The 21,819-nt window shown below is 31.1% G+C and overlaps 2 protein-coding genes across 4 annotated transcripts; one reads left to right on the top strand and one right to left on the bottom strand.

Annotated features, from left to right (window-relative positions):
* The first annotated feature begins 2,278 nt into the window (after positions 1 to 2,278).
* On the top strand, positions 2,279 to 3,956 carry LOC120157965 (BURP domain protein RD22-like). The gene is made up of 3 exons (XM_039168917.1): positions 2,279 to 2,552; positions 3,113 to 3,577; positions 3,724 to 3,956. The coding sequence occupies exons 1-3, from the start codon at positions 2,279 to 2,281 to the stop codon at positions 3,954 to 3,956; spliced, it is 972 nt and encodes a 323-aa protein (XP_039024848.1).
* A 1,506-nt stretch (positions 3,957 to 5,462) lies between these two features.
* LOC120157972 (probable protein phosphatase 2C 2) lies at positions 5,463 to 17,076 on the bottom strand. 3 transcript variants are annotated; one of them, XM_039168925.1, is made up of 5 exons: positions 17,071 to 17,076; positions 7,279 to 7,522; positions 6,528 to 6,725; positions 6,180 to 6,415; positions 5,463 to 6,094 (listed from the first exon to the last, which is right to left on the bottom strand). In XM_039168925.1, the coding sequence occupies exons 2-5, from the start codon at positions 7,456 to 7,458 to the stop codon at positions 5,518 to 5,520; spliced, it is 1,191 nt and encodes a 396-aa protein (XP_039024856.1). In that variant the 5' UTR covers positions 7,459 to 7,522; positions 17,071 to 17,076; the 3' UTR covers positions 5,463 to 5,517. The 3 variants fall into 3 exon arrangements, with proteins under 3 accessions (XP_039024856.1, XP_039024858.1, XP_039024857.1); XM_039168927.1 differs by having other exon boundaries at positions 6,528 to 6,668; XM_039168926.1 differs by lacking the exon at positions 17,071 to 17,076 and having other exon boundaries at positions 7,279 to 7,566.
* Between the last annotated feature and the right edge of the window lie 4,743 nt (positions 17,077 to 21,819).

Below are 21,819 nucleotides of genomic sequence, written 5' to 3'. Positions count from 1 at the left end.
TTGAATAATCTTAACTAATTATAAAATAATATTTGTTTAGAATTTTTTAATAACTGATAATGCATACACATTCATACTGTAAAATACGACTGTTTGAACTTAAGACATTTAAAGAGAATAATACGTTATTTAGTTATTAAAACCACTTAATATATTGATTATTATTTATCTTTCTCGGCCAGAACTTTTGAACAAGAATCAAAAGAATTTTTTATCCATAATATTGATAATTTGATCTACCTTAATTTCATAGACAAACCATTGCTCAAATTGAGTTAATTTCATGAATTGAGAAGCACCATGGAGCATTTGATTGCGCTGATAATGCTCAAGCACCATTAATAAAGCTGATAGAAAGGGTATGAATCCTAACCAAAGGTGTCTTTTTTTAAAAATAAATAAATATCAAAATAAAAAGCAAATATAGTTTAATTGATTGGTTAAGATGTTTACTTTTGTTCTCTCATATTTTATTAAGTCATGAGTTCTAGACCTATTAGAAGTGCTCATTTTTCTTCCCTTAGAGTCCCTCTTTCCCCTCTCCTTTAGATAAGATTAAGATTCGATTTAAAATTTGTTAAAAAAAATATCATGCTAAAAAATAATTTGTCGAATTAATACCTATTTAGATTAATTTCGAGATTGATGTTCTTGTGATAAAGTACGTAACGTCAAACATACTTCTAAAACGTACTTTTAATCGAAAGTATCTTTATTTACGTGATAAGAAATCATTCAAAATTCTTAAATATTGATCTAAAATAGGATAAAAGAAAAAAATAGGGTCAGAATACGAAAAGTAAATAAATTTTGTTCTAAAAAAAATTGCACGTTGCATGTCCAAAAATCCATCTGACGTAACGCGTATTTGTCCTACATGACACAAAAATATATCAATATAAAAATAATATTAAATGTTATTAGTTTAAATAATAATTTTTAATGAACTCATTAAGTGATGTGAAGAGAGTATTGTTCTCCTTAGAAGTATTAAGTTCGAACAATTACGTCTGCAATACATATGTGTTATTGATGATTAAAAATATTAATATTATCTACTAAAATAATAAAATATTATTAATTTAAAAGTTATTTTTAATTAAAAGTTAATCCATTTTGCCAACATCCCTTTCGAGTAGAGGTTAAACTGTCCTGTTGAAATCTTATATTTGAAGTTCAAATTATCGTAATAAAATTTCTCTCCATCATAATAATTTTTTTGACCCATTGTATTAAATATTTCTTTAAAAGAAGGTATAATAGTATTTCTTTAATTTTATAACTAATTTGTTTAATTTGACAAAATAGTTGACATTGCTATTTTAATAAGTATGAGCTAATGTTAGTGTTTTATTACATTTTTTTATTAAGCTAACTTTTCTAAATACTCTCAACCATTTGACAAAGAATGTTCAATCATCATTGCAGTCACTGGTGTTCAAACTCATGACCTTTAAGAATAATAACGATTCCTTTAACCATTAAGGTAAGCTGATTCATGCCATTACTATAGGATACTGCTTTATTGAGTCTCCCGACTATTAAAAGTTAAAAAATGATCCTCCGACTATAGGGAGTTGCTTTGTTGAGTCCTTCGACGATTAATAGTTACCAAATGGTCACTCATATATTCATTATGTTTCAAACTCATCATTTTTCGTTAAAAAATTAACGATCGTCTGAGTTGGACGTTAACCTGCTAACTGAGTTATGATAAAATATGATCTCATAATCTCAAACGACTATCATATCTTCGCCAACCTGTTAACGTCCAGCTCAGACAACCATTAATTTTTTAATAGAAAATGATGAGTTTTAGAACATAATGAATAGTTCGGTGACCATTTTGTAATTTTTAATAATCAATGGACTTAACAAAGCAACTCCTTATAGTCGGGGGACTATTTTGTAAGTTTTAATAATCGAAATACTCAATAAAGAAATATCCTATCATCGAAGATCATTGTGTACGCTACCCAATTTAAAGAATGTAATGAAAGTTTAAGAGATAAAATGACTAATTTAAAAAGTCAAAAAGAACTTCCGTCCTAAGAAAAAGGGTATATTCTTTCGGAAAAAAAGATAGTTTCCTTTTGCTATGCAAATTCTAGGGTAATCGAATGCGATAATTACAATGAATGGGGGTTTTGACAGCTACTTTTGATTGGGTATCCTTAACACAACATACATGCATGGGGGTATAAATACATGTTCCTCGTTGCTCCATTTACATACAAAACCCTAAACCACAATACCAACCTTCTTTTATCAGCTTTCAATGGCATTTCATTTCCTTGTTGTGTTTGCTTTACTCCAAGTGAGCCATGGTGGTGCTGTTATGCCTGAGGAAGCTTATTGGAAATCATTGTTCCCAAACAATCCAATGCCAAAGGCCTTAAAAGATATTTTACCTAAGAGTTTCAATGCTCCAACCTACTTGAGGGGAGGTTATGGAAGTGGATATGGCCACTCGTCTAAGGAATTTCATGCTCCAAACTACGTGTGGGGAAGTTATGGAGATGGACATGACGACCCTTCTAAAGAATTCAAAAGTAAATTATTTCTAGTATAATGTCAAAATTAGCCCCCAACGTTTATCCGAATGATCACTTCAATCCTTGGAGCATTTTAGTCCCCAAAGTGATGACGTGATGCTCAACTACTAACGTGATACATGTCACGTCATCACCTTGAGTGATATGACGCATGTCACATCATATTTTTATATAACACATACTACATCATCTTCTTGAGTGACATAAAATGTGACATATCAATAATTTAGCAATGTAAAAATGTTACATTAGTAACATGTATTGGCTAATGTTACATTAGTAACATGTATTGGCCATTAGCCAACTAACTATTTTCATCCACTATGGGCCATTTTAACCAAAAATTGAAATACTGAAGGTTAAAATATTGTAAAAAATAATATATGTCAAAATGATCATTCACAAACGTTGAGGATTAATTTTAACATTATGCCATTATTCTTTCACCGTTTTACCTTTCATGTTTTATATGTTGAAAGCTAGGGTTCATGCATGCTTTTCTTACATTCAAGTCATATCTCATCTACCTTTATTCTCTATTTGGATACCAAATGTAGGGGAAACGATCTCTTTGGAGGGCAACGTTGCTTTATTAAATGAAACTACTTTCTTCTTCCAAGAGGATCTACGAACCGGTAAGCTGGTGAATCTACCAAGGCTCGCAACAACAAGTGACAAAACTCCGTTTTTCCCTAATCAAATCGCCGAGACTATGCCATTCTCAAGTGACAAATTACCCGAAATTGTGAACAACTTGTCCTTAAAACCTCAAACGAGAGAAGCCGGCGTCGTGAATGAAACAATCAGAGGTTGTGAAAGAGCAGCCATTGATGGAGAACAAAAGTTTTGCGCCACATCATTCGAGTCCTTCATAGATTCAAGTGTTTCAAAGCTCGGGAAACAGATACAGCTCTTATCGAGTGTGCTTTCGAAAGAGACGAAGAACCCATTGTTTACGATCGTCAAGGGAATGGAAAATATGGGAGAAAATGAACTTATCTGTCACAAAATGGAGTATCCAGGTAGGAAAGGATCGAGGGGGACGGTTAGGGACAGTGGTCCCCTTTAAAAATTTCTTTGTATTTTCTATTCATAATCTGCTTTTGTCTCCTTAAATTTTATATGTTCGTCTTTTAACATAAAATTTTACGTTCATCTACATATACAGGTGCAGTATTCATGTGTCATTCGATCAACAAAACGGTTGTATATAAAGTTCCATTGGTGAGTGGAGATGGTACACAAGCTAATGCGTTGGTGGTGTGCCATAAGGATACATGGAATTGGAACCCAAAGCATTTAGCATTTCGAGTTCTCAAAGTTAAGCCTGGGACCGGACCCATTTGTCATTTCCTTGGCAGAGATACCCTCGTTTGGGTTTCAAGCTCAACAACTAAATGAGTGAGCATTGTCTCTTTTCTCTAAGTGTGCTTGTATTTCAATAATCTTCTCACAAGATGTGTGGATCTTATGGCCTATGAATAATCAATAAGAATATCTATTTTATAATGTCTATTTATGGTGACAAATTATTTGTTTATTTGCAATTTTCTTTTTTAAAAGTTTATTACGTGACATGGATAAGAAGTATTACTAATGATGTTTCAAATCTTTTAATTTGGACAAATAATTATGGATGGGAACAAACAATTATGGATGAATCGAGAGAATGATAAGGACATCCTCTAGTTAAAAATTTTAAATTATTATATATATTTTTTTATATATTTTATATTTTCTATTAATAGTTAATTTTTATCTCTAAAATTCATTTTTTTAATAAAGACAACTAATTTTATTAAGAAATAGAAAATATACAAAATTATAATAAATATTTACAATAAAAATTGTAAACTAAACACTTAATTGGGATATTCTCCTAAAATTATTAAAAAAACTAGCCACTCAATATCATATTAAGGCCATACAAAGAGAAAAGGTGAAAATCCCATCTAAAAAACAAAAAAGTAGATACAAACAAATCTGAATGCTACGACAAACAAACTACAACAGGAGATTAAATTACTAAAAGGCCACCAATACAATGTAAATCAGAGCCAAACATCGAGATATAACTATCTACGATCGCAGGCTACATATACAAATCCAATTCTAGAGTCCAAAGCAAGAAAAATCAACGAGATAACAAATGGATGCCATCTTGACGTTGTCGTGAGAAAAATAAACGATAAATGATTAAAAAAAGAAAATAAAAAATATGTCAATATGAAAAGAAAATGTGTTATAAAAATAGAGAAAATCGTGTCATAAATATAAAATTATTAAAAATAAAGAATAAATAAAGATACGAGACAAAAAAATATCGACGACGGCAATTAATACTAAGGTTAATGTTACCACATACTAACAAAATAAAAAAAAATAAAAAAAACAACCCCGAGGGAGGGTGGAGAAAAAGAGAAAGCAAGCAAGCGTTTAAGAAAAAGAAATTATTTAAAATTTATTCTTTTAAAATTATTTATGTTTTTTTTTTAATTTTAAAAGTTTATCTTTTAATATAAATTAGAAAAATCACGAAGCAAAAATTTAATTTTTTTTTTTTGGTTTATACCGTTCTGCAAAACAGAAGCTGAAAATTTCGGGTATAAACTCTGAACTAGCTGATAACGTCGAACGATTAACGTTATTTAATAAGCGAGATAAATATACCATCACCATCAAATAATTGATTTATTATAAATCGATAATATTAATCGTCGATTTATTAATTTTGAAATTTCAGTAAAAAAAATGAAAACTTGTTAAAATATTAGTGATCAATATTAATAACGTAAAAACCAGGAATGAACAATGAGATGTTAGTTACGATAATATATACATGCAATGAACAATGAAGGCCTTTGTACATAAACATCCCCTGCAAAACTTCCGGCTGCCTTTCCATTTGGTAGCTTTTACTGAAGCAGCCATAAACAGTTTTAATGGTTTACCCTATTTACTTTCACCAATTCCCATTCGCATCCAACAAGCTCCTCCTCAAGCTAGACAGGGCCTCCGCGGACAGGCTGCAACACCTCAATCTTCTCGGCCTAGGAGATGGTTGCTGCTCCCGCTGATCGCCTGAAGAAAAGCATACCATGATCACCGTGAGATTATCGAATGTGTTGTGACGTAAGGCCTCCCTGACAAGGTCTCTTGCACATTGCTCGGGATCATCGTGCCGCCGCAATCCTCTTCGAACTAGGCTGACCGCATGCTGACTTGACATAACGTCCCATATCCCATCACACCCTATGATGAGGAACTCGTCATCTTCTGTTAGAATCATTTGTCGAAACTCGGGCTCTGCAATGAGAGGCGACGAAGAGCCCTTGGGGAACTTCATGTCCCAATCCCCCAAGGCTCGGGAAACTGATAGAACACCATTCAGATACCCATCATCTATAAACCCACCCAACTCTTCAACCCTCCTCTGTTCCGATGGATAAATAGGCCTGTGGTCTTCGGACATATCTATTGCCTCCCCTTTCCGACAGAGAACTGCTCGGCAATCGCCAACATTGGCCACCATTAGAACTCTAAAAGTCCATAAGAAAAACCAGTATTAAAATCAACTATCAAGATAACTAGAGTGAATGAACAGCAAAGCACGACGCTAAATACCTTCCCAATATCATAGCAACAAGCGCTGTTGTTCCAGAAGAGCTATTCACAGTACAATCATCCGCAAGAGCGAGGTCTGCAAGAAGAAATGATTTACTAAGGGAGTTCTCAACCCCTTCCATGAAAACATCGTTAACTTCACAAGTCTGTGGAAAATCGACATCTTCGAAAAAGAATCGAAGGACGTGTTTCCTTATGTAAGCGGCTGCTTCAGGGCCTCCATGGCCATCAAACGCCTGCATGGAAAGCAGAACCTAAGTTAGTACTGAATCATGCAAAGTCATCAGATTAAGGCAAGGCAAGGCAGGGCAGTGGCAACTAGCAACAGAAGCCAACAGTTAAAATTACCCCATAAAAAGCACTAGGCTTTGGGAACTTTAAAAGGGGTCCCAAATGTGAAGATAGATCATCTATTCTAATGTGTTCATCTTCCATGTATCTCCTGGGTCCGATATCCGCAAAGCTACCCGATCGGATTTCTGGAACAAACTGCAGGATCATAGATTCAATGCTTGGATCAGGGACTTTTTCCTGAGATTTTACATCCTGAAATAGCAAATTTCTCTATTTAATTGTGACTAAAACTAGACATTCCATGATCTATTCTATTTCCAAATCCGAGGTTATGTTAAAAGACGAACTTATAAAATTTTGAAAGAGTAAAACATATTATCGATATAAAATACAAAAAAGTATTTAAATTATAAATTTTCATGATGCAATTACCTCCTGCCCCACTCTATCCATCTATGTTGAAATCTCAAATCATACAAAATCCAAGTCATCAACCATACAAATCTACCATCTTTAACACATAGCATGGAACTTAAGCTAATAATTCAATTTAAACTTTTCTTAGTCCCTTGTTAAATGGGGAAAATGCATTTTTAACCCTCCCAAAAATTTAATAATTTAATTTTAAACCCTTTTAGCACAATTTTAGCTTTGATCCTAATAAGACAAAATTTATAGTTTCATCCCTGCCAAACAAGAAGCTTATTGTTCAACCTAATTTTAAAAATTCAGGATCTCTAAAAACATAAAAACTGCGAAAACGGTGAGAGAGAGAGAGAGAGAGAGAGAGAGAGAGAAGACGAACCAAATGAGAGGCCGATGATAAATCGGCGGTAACACAATCGACACCAGCAAGTTTCCCGAACTTGGGCGAGGAAATCGCGACAATTTCATCAACCTCCTCGATGTTACTTCCTTTACCGAAAAAAGAAACGTCCAACACCGGGACGCTCTGTTGACAAACAACCTCAGCTTCCGCCACCATCTTTGTTTCTCGTTTTCTCAGACGATTACCATAAGCAAACACAAAACCGCCGCCCCTTACAAAGCTGTTACTCTCTTCCAGAGCTGGATAAAATCGATTCAATTTGAGGTTTTCTTTTCCTCGATATCTACAGATGAAATGAATTATTGTTTTTTTTTTTTTGGAATTCTGGGTGATGAATAAGCAAGAAGTGAGCAACTAATGGGGTTGAATCGGTATTTAAAAGGTGGGGAAATGGGTTGGTCAACACGTGTGAGTGGGAGAGCCATTACCCAAGCCGAGTAGCTTTGGCTTGACGGACACGTGAAACTCCCTTTCTCTTTTTCTTCGACGCCTCGTACATTATTAAAGGCGAATAAAACTTGATTTAATCTGATAAATTGATTTTTCAGCTCGATTTAAATTGATTTATATAAATTCAAAATTTTAATTCGATTCGATTTATATAAAATCGATTTGATTAAAAAAATTTAAATCAAATTTTAATTATAAAATATGATTCATTGACTTGAATAACTCAAAAAAAAAAAATGACTCGACTCAACTTAATTAAACGTTTACCCCTATTTGCTACAACTTATTTTTTCTTCATCTTCTTCAACTTTTTTTTTTAGTTTTTTAAAAGCTATAATTATATGTTTTTAAAGTTGAATTAAATATTAATTGTTATTATAATACATTTATCTAACTGATTATTGGTGATGTATTTTTTTAATTTGAACGGAAAGTAATGAATGATAAAAAAATTGATTATCTGTCGATATTTTTCAGCACGAGAAAAGTGATTATGAGAAAATAAGTTGAAGACAAAGAATATATGAGGTTCGTCTCTTTTTTTCAATTACAATTAGAGATATTTATAATAACTTTTAGTACGTGTCAGCTGTAAAATTATTTTTAGATTAACAAACTATGTGGATTCATTAGTCAAATTTTAAATTTCATTTTAATGTATCGCGTAAATTTATCAGATATCTTATTTATACACTTTAGTTATTAAAAAATTTGTATTTGAAAGGTGTGGTTTAATTGAAGACACTAATAAATGAAGAGATTTGTTTGAAGATTTTGACAAATCCGAAAGATTTTTAGAGAACATTTCTAAGGATATAACACTAATTAAAAAAAATTATTAATTTTGCAATTATTGATAAATAAATTAAATTACGTGATAACTAATTAATATTGCGGGAAGAGGTAGCTTTGCTTGACAATGACTAATTCATCTTTCGAGTACCTTCCACAGCTTCTTCAAGTTTGAGGAAATAATTAGTGGGGTCGGAAACTCTGAGTAGGGGTAATTTGGAGAATAATGTTTGTTCGGACCGGTAATGACTATTTTAAAATAAACCGGCTCATGTTGGATGCCAATTGCCAAGACGCGGTAGCTTGGTCTTGTGTTCATTGACGATTATCCACGCACTTATTTTCTTGCTTAACGGCCAAAATTACTTTGACCACGCGTTTGGAGATTTTGAATACAAAATTCATTTATATATATTAGATTAAACTATACTTACTATGGTATATAAAATGAAATATATATACATTTTATTTTATTTATGTTGTATAAGTTAAAGATCTTTCATATGTATCATCTTTGTGCCTCATAACTATAGGAGGATTTTAAAACATCTTACACTCTTAAATTTCAAGGGATCTCTCAAAGACGTAAAGAGAGCATCTCAAGAGGAAGAATCTCGAAGATCTGAATCTAGAAAAATCACTATTTATTGACATAATCTTTGATAGGTTCATGTGATCTACCAGAATCAAATCTACCACCATATTGTATCCACTTAGCCTATCACCTTACGAGCAACCATTATAACTATAAGACTGACACATGCAGTAATGAGTCCTTATATAACTTATCGAACATGACATAGAGACGAGATATGATCTCAATGAAAATACCTCACCTTGACTCTTCTTCATTCTACCTCTTCATGGAGCTAGAGCACTTTGACACCGACTAATCTAACGTAACACCCCCCAACTCGTACCCGACCCGGATACGAATCCGATGTGTCACATTGACTTTTCAAATAATTGACTATAAAAAAGTAGTTAAAAATTTAGAACATTTATTTGTATTTTAAAATGGTGGAACCCTTTAACTAAAGTAAACATGAAAATTCAACCTTAAATTAAAAATAAAAAACTTAATAATTTACCTAAATAAAATAAGGTATGTTTACAAAAATTGATCAAAGCATATTTGATTTAAACATTTAATTACATGCCAACAAAATTTAGTATAACAAAATAACGTACTGTTCAAATCGTTTCTGATATGATCTTCAGTAGAGATATGATGTCTTGACCAATCCTAGCTTTGATCTCCTATCTTCTTAGTACGTGTGAAAACACTCACACACTAAGTCTTTGACTTTGATAGGGAAGCGGTGGCGGATTAATGAACATTGCTCTTGTTGAAGAATCAAACCTAGAAAAAGCTCTAGACTCGATTAAGAACAATAAGGGATGAATGGGGAAGGTGATAATAATAACTAGGGTTCTTTAGGGTTTCTTTTTGGTGCTGAAAACAAGATAAGAAACAAGATTAAAACAAGATATATAAAAAATAAAGGAATTGAAATAAAGAAAAATAACCAAGAAATCAAAAGATCTCCCTTATGAAAGTGAACAGTATAGATGATTGATGGCGTGGATGGATATGTGGAAAATCAATAGATAATGTCCTATCGAGCCCTTATAGTCGCAATAAAAAGGAAAAACACAATAATATGGCTCTAACCAACCCTCCTAGTCGTAATGAAAAGGCAAATTGGAGTTTGAAGATTAATCTCCCTCACAAGAACTTGAAAGAACTCCAGGAGAAGAAGCTTCGAAGGCACAAGGCAATCATCACTTGCAAAAACGAACTCTCATTGTATTATTAATCAAACAAATCTTATTTACAAAGTTGAATGAAGCCTCCTTTATATAGAGGCTGAGTTCTAAAGGTCCTAAATAACTAAAGAATAAAATAACAATAAACTAAACATGTCTTAAGTCTAATTCCTAATAAAATAATAATAACTAAAAATATTGTTTTAACCCAACCTTAATTCCTAATAAAATAATAAATCTGATCCTAAAAGATAATTCTTCATCCTATATTAAATTATATTACAAATAATCAATATAAATATTGAAAATTCGTAATATTTACAAAATTACGTATTAATCCCGTATAGGATTTCCTACATGCATCATCTTCAGTAAAATAGACATATCTTGAGTTCTCGATATCGGATTGATGCGATTCAAGAACTGTTAGAAAGATAAGAGATATATAGTCGTATCTCTAGAAGAAATTTTGACCAAATAAGATCAGGATCCCATTCAAAAAGTTGTCGCAAGTATGCTTCTGTTCTTATATTCTTTTCCAATGCTTGGATGAGTGGATCATTTGGAAGAGTTATTACTTCTTCCTTTGATGTGAGTCTTGTGATGCATGTATCATCCTCCCTTTCTTCAAAAAAGATTTGACCTCGAATCTGAAACATTAAAGGGAGAAACATTAGAATCGTTTAATGATTCATTCACATTATACTTACCGAATAGATATGCTTTGAATCTTCGAGACTTTGTTCTTCTAATAGGTTCGAGTAGAAACATTAGTCCAAAGAAGCATGTATTATGAACCCTGGTGCATGTATCATTCCCCCACTCCTCAAAAGGATTCATCCTCGAATCTTTGGACTCCCGTAAATCGTGACTCTTCATTGATATGGCATAGTGATTAGGGCTTTCAGGTGGTAACCTGTCAGGAGGGTCACCTAACATTATTCGACAACTCTTAACGATGGAAGATGGTGTGGGCCAGTCTCGTGTTGCTTTTACTTTTTCATCATTTACATGGATTTCCTGTGCACGACTATAAAGCCTGTGGAGTTGTTCAAATCATGTTTTGTCATTAAGATGGCTTCCGGGCTAAGTCTTTCTTGGATGTAGCCTTTTCGTAAAAAATCTAACTCTTTGGTTTCTTCGATATTGTATGTTTGACGAGGTATAATGGAACCTTGAATTAGATTGGTTTGGTGTTGTTTTCTTCTTTTCGGTGGTAATTCGTTAGGTGGATCACCTAACACTTCTTGAAAATCTTGTAACAAAGATGAAAACACACTAGGAAAATCCTTGTTAATGTTAGAAATCGAAACAATTGATTCTCTAAAGTGAACAAGGATGGAAGGCTGTTTGTAAAGAAGGTTCTCTCTCAATTATTTTATGCTCACACATTGATTTTGAGTCACTCTTTTCTTCTCACATTTAGGTTCACTCACCACCCATGGGTCATTATTCTTTTGGCTTTTGTAACTAGTGACCTCTTTTGATTTTGCCTCTTTCTCATCTTTTTATTTTTTGCTTTCCTTATCTCCTAACAAATTATCATTTGATCTTTAGGGGTTGGAAGTGTGTCATTCTTTGCTGGTCGTTCTTTCTCCTTGTCAGGCTTGTCATCTCTTGGCTTTTTTTGAGAAGATGGAGTAGAAGATGAGGAATGATTACCTTCATAAGAGGATGAAATACCTTCGTAATGTTCTCTAAATCGGAATCTCCTTTGGATTTGTGCTTCGATTGTCATTGCTTTCTTTAGTGTATCTTCAAGGTTTTCGTACCCATGGAGGTCAAGAAGATTAGTGATGTTTGAGTTCAAGCCGAAGATGAATCTTGACACGGTGACCTCTTCTTTTTCGGTTATGTTAGCCCTATTAAGTAAGAAATGCATATCCTTGTAATAGTCTTCAACTGAACTTCTACCTTGTCGACGTCAGTGTAGTTGTAGTTTAACTTTTCGTGTATAATGTGTTGGTAGGAATCGCTTCCTCATGGTTTGTTTGAGGTCGGTCCAAGAAGTGGTCGTTGGAATTTGGAAGTTCTGGATCTTTTTCCTTGTTTGCATCCACCAAGTTCGAGCATATCCTTCGAATTTCATGGTGATAAGGGGAACTTGTTTAGGTTGGGGGTAGTCATGGTATGCAAACATGAGATCAACTTTTCCTTCCCAGTCGATGTACCTATCCAGATCGTTGTCTCTTTTGAAAGACGGGATCATGAACTTTGGTTTTGCAAAGAGTTTGGGTGCTTGGAAACGTGGTTGTTCTCGCCTAGGTACCAAAAGTTCAGCATTATTTATTCTTGGATTCTGGTTTGATAGATCTAGTTATGGTTCTTGTCATTCTCTCACAGTATTGGTAAGTTCATCAAATCTTTCAACTTGAGTCGTAAGTCGTGCAAGTGTGGCTAAGATAGTCGTAAGTGTCTTGTTGTTATTGCCGCCCATCCTGAAATCATAACACTCAAAAGAAATTTTTAAAGTAAAATAAAAATAAAAGAAAGAAAGAAAATTCAACAAAGCAAGAAACCTCACAAGTCACTCCAAGAAAGTAACACAGCGAGAGGCAAGTAAGCCGATCTTTTACTCTTTAAAACTCACTTTACCAAGTAGTCTTCCACAGTTCGTATCGGAGTTTGATTACTAGCAAAGACGATAAGAAAACCTAAAAGCTCTAAGAGGCCAAACAAGGGTTAGACTCCAAGAGAACGAGAATGCAAAGAAGGAAGAAATATGCAAACTCTTTAGTCCTACTATCACAAGAAAGATAATGTGTTAGATAATGAAAAAGAACAATAAAAGGGAAAACAAAAGAACCTAAAGCACTAAGAGTCAAAGGGGAAAAAAAAAAGAACCAACCCAAAAACCTAGAAAAAGCTAGATCAACTTGAGCAATGTTTTTTAGAGAGTTACCGGTGTCAAAAAATTTTGGAAAAATTCTTGAATGTCTTTCTATGTGTCAAGAAACCGCCTGTGAAATTTTAGAACCAAATACCTTCAGTAGACTCTGTTGAATGGTGAGTCCCCAAACAATCTATTTTTCTTGATCGCTTTGTTCGAAGGTGTTATTGATCTCCAAAAATTCTGATATTTTGTGTAAATTATCTTAAATATATTAAGTTTCAATCTGAAAATTTTCACCACAAAATTCCTCTTGTATAATTTTCAAGAAATTCGACAAAATTATGGACCGAATCTACCGATGAAACTTGAATGATGTATTTGAAGGCTCTAATGAACTCCAATTGGGGTGAAATTTGGACAGAAGATTACTCTTAGAATTAATATGATATCTGGAGAAAATAATCCCTAAATTCCTTCTTTTGCAAGTTTTCCATTTTTTTGACTTTTTTTTTGCTTTTTCTTTTTCTTTTTTTGGCCTTTTTCTTCTTCTTTTTTTTTTAAAAAAATAGCAAACTAACAAGAAATATTTGAATCTAAATTAAAATTAAATAAAAAGAACTTGAAACGATGAATCTTTTACGAACTAGCTTTGTTGGGGTACCTTGACGGTTTTGTGTGCAAGAACAAGCAAGATTGTTTGCTTTTTTCTAAGAATCGGCCCAAATCTGATACCAATTGATAAGGAAGCGGTGACAGATTAATGAACGTTGCTCTTGTTGAAGAATCAAACCTAGAAAAGCTCTAGACTCGATGAAGAACAATAAGGGATGAATGGGGAAGGTGGAAGCAATAGCTAGGGTTCTTTAGGTTTTCTTTTTGGTGTTGGAAACAAGATTAAAACAAGATAAATAAAAGATAAAGGAATTTAAAATAAAGAAAAATAACAAAGAAATCAAAAGTTCTCCCTTATGAAAGTGAACGATAAAGATGATTGATGACATGGATGAATATGTGAAAAACCGATGGATAATGTCCTATCGAGCCCTCCTAGTCGCAATGAAAATACAAACACGATAATATGGCTCTAACCAACCCTCCTAGTCACATTGAAAAGACAAATTGGAGTGTGAAGATTAATCTCCCTCACAAGAACTTGAAAGAACTCCAGGAGAAGATGCTTCGAAGGCACAAGGCAATCAACACTTGCAAAAACGAACTCTCGTTGTATTATTAATCAAAAAAATCTTATTTACAAAGTTGAATGAAGCCTCCTTTATATAGGGGCTGAGTTTTAAAGGTCCTAAAAACTAAAGAATAAAATAACAATAAACTAAACATGTCTTAACTCTAATTCCTAATAAAATAATAATAACAAAAAATATTGTTTTAACCCAACCTTAATTCCTAATAAAATAATAAATCTGATCCTAAAAGATAATTATTCATCCTATATTAAATTATATTACAAATAATCAATATAAATATTGAAAATTCGTAATATTTACAAAATTACGTATTAATCCCTTAAAGGATTTCCTGCATGCATCATCTTCAGTAAAATGGACATATATTGAGTTCCCGATATCGGATTGACACGATTAAAGAACCGTTAGAAAGATAAGAGATAGATGGTCGTATATCCAGAAGATATCTTGACCAAATAAGATTAGGATCCCATTCAAAAAGTCGTCGCAAGTCTTCTTCTGTTCTGATCTTCTTTTCCAATGCTTGGGCGAGTGAATCATTTGGAAGAGTTATTACTTCTTCCTTTGATGTGATCCTTGTGATGCATGTATCATCCTCCCTTTATTCAAAAAGATTTGACCTCGAATCTAAAACATTAAAGGGAACAATATTAGAATCGTTAAATGATTCATTCACATTATACTTACCGAATAGATATGCTTTGAATCTTCGAGACTTTGTTCTTCTAATAGGTTTGAGTATAAACATTAGTCCAAAAAAGCATGTATTATGGACCCTGGTGCGTGTATCAGACTTAGTGAGACATAAAATGCATAATAAAATAATAAAACATTTAAGTTATTTCTGAACCTGTTATAAAAATCATAGAATAACGGAATCAAAATACATTTCATAAAACAAAAACACATATTATCATGCACTATTTATTCATATAAGTTCTTTTAATAGCCCATGGTACATTACTGAGAACTTAAGGTATGTGAGTACATTGAGGTTGTGCACTGGGTTGTAGTCGAAACTGTCACATAGATTTGCATCGAAGTGTTGCGTAGAATATACATCGAAGTGCCACATAGAAATGTCTCGAAGGACCACATAGTATTGTCCCGAAGGACCACGTAGAATTGTCCCGAAGGACCGCGTAGAACCTTCGACTATTGGCATGTCAATTATACCTTTAGCTCTCATATCATGTACTTTGGAGCTTTACCATTTATATATTTCATATAGCTTATATCACATATTCATATAAACACATAGATCGATAACCCATAGAATAAAATATAAACAGTGCATGTACTCGTAGCAACAAAATCAAAACTATGCTTGTATTCACGTAAACATATAATAATATCATTTAATAAACTTTAGAAATATCATTTTAGTCAAAACGATGGAAATAGACTCCTCGCAAGTCTTCTTTCCATATAATTATATATTATAGTAGTATGCACTCACCTTTGCCTCACTTACTCAAAGCAACCTTTATCACTCGTGACCAATATCTTATAACGTCTAATCGTCCGAAACTTGCCTTCGATCAATAACTACATAATAATACAATCGAAATGAATATCGGAGTCCATATTACTATTAATCAATTATCAATAACTTATGCTAAACAAAACACTTAATTCACAATTTCCATCAGAATAGTATCGGTACCCTAGGCCCAGTATCGATACTTCCTCACTATGGTATCAATATTATACTTCATTATCAATACCCAATCTACATTGTGGAATTTCATCTCTAAAAATGGTATCGATACTTGTCCATTAGTATTGATACCCTTAGTATCGATGTTACTCCTTCGGTATCGATACTGTTATACGGATTCATACAATTTCATCTTATGATAACGATATTGTTCTTCCAGTATCGATACCCAAACCCACATTTCTCCTATTTTTGCTTTGAAGTATCGGTACTGCTCATCTAGTACCGATACCCTTGCCCATAAATTATTTATTTCAACTCAAAAATTTACCAAAACTTACTTAAATGTCCCTCTTTTAACTCTTTTTAGGCCTTTAAACTCAACTACACTTATTAAAACGAACTTATATCACTTTAGCACTCCTAAACATCAAAAATCCCATTTGAACACTTGAAACTAGAAATCATACCAATTTATCAACATATCCTAAATCCTTTTCCAACATTTTAATCTTCTTATTCTAGCTTATGAAAAGTCAAATATAACTTCACAATCCATTTTCTAATCATTTCTCATCAATTCACTCAAAAACCTTCTTTACAAGTTCACCCATAACTTATCCATCTTTTAGTTTCTTCTCTTCTTTAAGCTTTCTCAAGCTTCCCTAATACCTCAATAATCAAAACCAATAAAAAATTACAAGAAAAAACTGAGTTAAAGATTTCTTACCTTAGCTATGAAAACACGGTGAAGAGGAGGAAGAAATGATGAAGAAATAGAATTCTATATTTCACTTTTTTCTTCTCCACGTGTATATAATACCTTAATATTGAATTTTAAATTAATTTAGGGTAAAGTATAGTAATGGTCACTGAACATTTCTGAAGCTTGCATTTAAGTCCCCCAACTTTTAAAACTTGCAATACAGTCCCCCAACATTTATTCCGTTTGCAATATGGTCCCCCAACTTAAATCACTGTTAGAAAATTAGGGTAAATTATATAAACGGTCATTGAACTTTTCAGGCACTTGAATTTAGGTCCCCAACTTTTAAAACTTGCAAAACAGTCCCCCAATAATTTTATTTTCTTATTAAATATAGATGTATAGAAAATATAAATGATTCAATTTATATTTAAATGTATGAATCATTTATATTTTTGATATATTTTATTTTTCTTGTATAAACTAGTATTTAAAATATGTTTATATTTTAATCAAAATATTTCAATATACGAATAAAAATATATTTATATAAATTTATATTTATATTTAGATGTATAAATAAAAAAAATATATTCATATATTAATGTATGAATCATTTATATTTTTTGAATATTTTATTTTTAATAAGAAATTAAAATTATTAATTATATTAGAAATACTCAACTTAAGATTTATATATATAATCATGAATTATAAATATGAAAAATATAATTATTAAATTTAGTTTAAAAATATATAAATCTTAAATTTATTCTTTTAAAATATTGTATCAACTAATATTTAAAAAATATATTAAATCTATCAAACAAGTTATCAAATATAATATTTTTTATTGTAAAAAAATATAATATTTTCCCATCATTTATTGCTTTCAAATTTTTTGCCGAAGTTCAAATCTCATTATTTCCATTTTCCATTATATTCATTTTTTGGCATTGGTCATACTAATAGTATATGTATTATTGTATATCTCTTAACACAAACGATGGTGTTAGCTTAGTGGCTCCACCCTGTATCTTTCATTTGCGTGACTCAGGTTTGAGTTTGCCCAAGACCCAAATTTTACTTCTTTGTAACTTAATTTTCTTGTAATTAGGTGGTGACATGTGTCGCCAATAACATATATCATGATCATGTGTTAACACATGTCAGATCCTGGTTAAATGATTAATTTATTAAATTTTATTTAATTTAGGACCAAATTGATATGATGTATAAATAATTAGGTGGTGACATGTGTCACCAATGACACGTGTCATGATCATGTGCTAACACATGTCAGATCCTAATTAAATGATTAATTTATTAAATTCTATTTAATTTAGGACCAAATTGATTATATAAATAATAAAGACTGAATGTATAATAATGTCAATCCCTTTTAACTGCCACTTCATCATTTGTATCAATTGGTAACGACTAGTGGCTTAGTTGAAACAGTTAAATAATTATGTTGTATGATTGATAAATTTAAAAGATCAATGACAAAAGTAAAAAGGGCTATATAGTTAAGTTGTCAACCTAGTAGTTTACACTTTTATTTATACGTCAATATAACATTTTATAAATTTAAAATTCGAATTATTTTCAACCTCTTCTATATCCTAACTACTTTTTTTAATTAAAAAATTTCTTCAACAGATAAGAATTATACTATTATATTTATATAAAAAATACGTATCACATGAAATAAGATGAAATTAAATAATAATAAATCTGATATAATTGAATTTAATTGAATTATTTTGGAATTTAGGGTTTAGAATGAAATTGAATTACTTTGGAAATTGGGGTTTAGAATGAAATTGAGGATTGTTTTGCAAGTTTTAAAAGTCGGGGGACCTAAATTCAAGTGTCTGAAAAGTTCAATAACCTTTTATATAATTTACCCTAATTTCTAACGGTGGTTTAAGTTGGGGGACCATATTGCAAACGGAATAAATGTTGGGGGACTGTATTGCAAGTTTTAAAAGTTGGGGGACTTAAATGCAAGCTTCAGAAATGTTCAGTGACCATTACTATACTTTACCCATTAATTTATTGTCTAAAGATCAATATGTCCTTCCATTTTCAATTTTTGATAAACAATCCTACACAAAGAAATTCCAAATAAATCCCTAAACTTTTCAATTTATCAAAATTGATCATGAAGTTTTAAAATCTTATACTTTGGTCACTAGCCCGTTATTTGGGATGATACATCTATCATCGACTGTGATTCTCCAATAAATCATAAATGGTAAATCGTCAATAGTGGTCACAATCAAATAAATAGAAATCAAATAAACATTTAAACTAAAAAAGTCAAAATTACTTTCAAAACTTATGGAAATCTAAAATGTACTTAAACTCAATAAATTGGAGGATAAAAACTTAATGTTGTTGGATTCAAAACTTATAAGGATCTAGAATGTATTTAAACCCAAAAAATTAAGGGACCATAGACAACATTTTGTTTGCTTAATTGTTTTTTTATTTACCAAGGAAGATAATGAATTTGTTCTTATAAATTGCCATACATAATTAAAGTAGACATAATATTAAAATTAACCTCGAACGTTTATTAAAATAATTATTTTAGTTTTTGTTCTTATTTTAGAGTATTTCGGTAGTAATATTTCATTTTAGAATAAAAAGTCTCTAACATTTGATTTAATAGTCACTTTAGCCCTTTTTCCCTTTTTAAGTAGCATTTTGACCCTTAAAATTTCATTTTAGAGTAAAATGTCTCTTATCTTAAAGCGTTAACCATTTATTAGCTAACAGTTTTCATCTATAGAGAAATCTTGTTAGGAGTGTTCAAACGGTTAATTCGGTTATCGACCGAACCGAATTAACTGAATTTTTTTTGTTAGCCGAACCAAATTTTTTTGAAAATTATTAACCGAACCGAATTAACCATAACCGAATTATCTTAACTTTTTTTCTTTAACCATTAAGCGAACCAAAACTTATTTAAAAATTATTAATCGAACCGAACAAATTTCGGTTAATTCAGTCAGTTTTTGAATTAACCGAATTTTTTTAAATTTTTTTTAATTTATATAACAATTGAATATTTTTAATTAAAAACATTTTATAATTAATTTAAATAATATATAATTATAAAATTAAATAACATCTAATTATAAAATTAAATAACAACCATTTAGTTTTGGGTTTTCTTTAATTAATTAATATTGATTTAGATTTAAAAGTTATTAGATCTTAAATTATCAATTGAGTTTTAAATAGTTTTGGGTTGAGCTTATATAATATATTTAAAATTTAATTTCAGTTAATTAATCGATTTCGAACCGAATTAACCATTAACCGAATTTTAAAATATTATTAATTGTTCTCTAATCGAAATAATTCGATGACTGACCGAATTAATCGAACTAATTCGATTCGATCGGCTAATTTGATTAAAATCAAAAAATAAACACCCTTAAATCATTTATCCTAAAATGAAATGTTAAGGTGAAAATATTAAAAAAAAAGACATTATGCCTTTAAAATATTTATTTAACAATAGAAAAGGTAAAAGTACAAGATAAGGGATGGTATGATCATGTCATGGAACACCGTTAAAGCCCACAATCATTTAAAGGGCGAAAAACAAATGTCAAACAAGCAACAGGCTAAGGTGGGTTTGGTGGTCCAACCACCCCAAGCACTAACCCTTTTGGGAAAATGGACCTAACCCTATATTTTATTTCTCTAACCTAATGAATCCCTCTAAAAACAAGTATATTTTTATGGGACCGGATAATAATTGGTCTAATATTTTAGGAATAGATCAATAAGATTATTTTTGAAAATAAAATTTTTATAATATAACATTATCTAACACGTTATTAAACATGTAGTATCACGTTATTTAGTTCATTTAATAGAAATATAATATTACAATATTTACTTAGAAGAATATAAGATTAACTTGAAAAAGATTAATAACATGATACGTTTATTCAACTATCCTAAAAATTTAAACCCTTATGTTTTCTATTAATATTGAGCGGATATTGGTCCGACGTACATAGTATTAGGTGACTAACTCAAGCATTTTGCTAATATTTTACTTAAAAAGTAAGAGAATTTTGAGATTTTGATTAGAATATAACCCTAAGTATGATAGCTACAATCATTTGTAACTTACAATATATCTAAACATTATCTTCAATTTGAACAAAGAAAGTTAACATTATCTTATTGCAAAATATCATAGATGCTTAACATTATTATCAAATTGGTTTAATTGCAAAGAAAGGTGTCGAGAACTTTAAGGTTTTGTTCAAATTATCCATCATAGATGGATTTTTTATATTAGATGTATTCAATGGTTTTTAGTGCTTTATGTTCCTTTAGCTATTTAGTGTTTTATGCCCATAATGATTAATTGTAATTGTAATTTTTATATAAATATAATTTATTTAAATATATATATTCAACTTTTGAATTTCTTTTTCAGTTCTAGTAAATCACTTCAATAAATTTAGCAGAAGAATTTGAATAACGATAACAATTAAATTTTTGTTTTCCAATCTAGAAATCATAGGACCAAAATTCCTGAAAATAAATTTAAGAAGAATAAATTTTAAATATAAAAAAGTATAAAGATTTGGAACATATTTTAGAAAAAAATAAAGTAAGGTGGAATTTCTACCAAACCTCAACTTTCACCCTTATTATTATTTGAAAATTGCAAGCTTTACGCTAACAATTTGGATGATCTATTATGGTCAATCACAGTGCCTAAGATTATAAATTAACCAATCTTTTGTTTATAATTCGGGGTGAATACAATATTATATATGTTTAAAGATTTTCAATTATTTGACAATAAACGCACATGCACTTGCATACGTAGTACTCAAACCAGAAACCTCAAACGATAACAATAATCTCTTAACAACTAATTTCATTTGGTCTGTGCAAATTAACCAATCTTTGTGCATAGCATGTGTCCAAATCTTTGTGCATGTAATAGGGTAAGCCAAGCATGAATGGAACTGCCCACTTTTAAACGAGAGAGAGGATAACAATAATCTCTTAACAATTAATTTCATTTGGTCGGTGCAAATTAACCAATCTTTGT

Source organism: Hibiscus syriacus, unplaced genomic scaffold (assembly GCF_006381635.1).
Source record: "Hibiscus syriacus cultivar Baekdansim isolate YM2019G1 unplaced genomic scaffold, ASM638163v2 tig00111280_pilon, whole genome shotgun sequence".
NCBI lineage: Eukaryota > Viridiplantae > Streptophyta > Magnoliopsida > Malvales > Malvaceae > Hibiscus > Hibiscus syriacus.
The sequence above is the reverse complement of the archived record's forward strand: the minus strand, read 5'-3'. Positions and strand labels throughout refer to the sequence as shown.

Excerpts from the sequence above, each read along its gene's own strand:
- LOC120157972 (XM_039168925.1), bottom strand. The coding sequence starts at position 7,458 with ATGGTGGCGGAAGCTGAGGTTGTTTGTCAACAGAGCGTCCCGGTGTTG. Across the intron at positions 6,726-7,278 it reads TATCATCGGCCTCTCATTTG|GATGTAAAATCTCAGGAAAA; the intron begins GTTCGTCTTCTC and ends TTGCTATTTCAG. Across the intron at positions 6,095-6,179 it reads GTTGCTATGATATTGGGAAG|AGTTCTAATGGTGGCCAATG; the intron begins GTATTTAGCGTC and ends ATGGACTTTTAG.
- LOC120157965 (XM_039168917.1), top strand. The coding sequence starts at position 2,279 with ATGGCATTTCATTTCCTTGTTGTGTTTGCTTTACTCCAAGTGAGCCAT. Across the intron at positions 2,553-3,112 it reads CCCTTCTAAAGAATTCAAAA|GGGAAACGATCTCTTTGGAG; the intron begins GTAAATTATTTC and ends TACCAAATGTAG. Across the intron at positions 3,578-3,723 it reads TCACAAAATGGAGTATCCAG|GTGCAGTATTCATGTGTCAT; the intron begins GTAGGAAAGGAT and ends CTACATATACAG.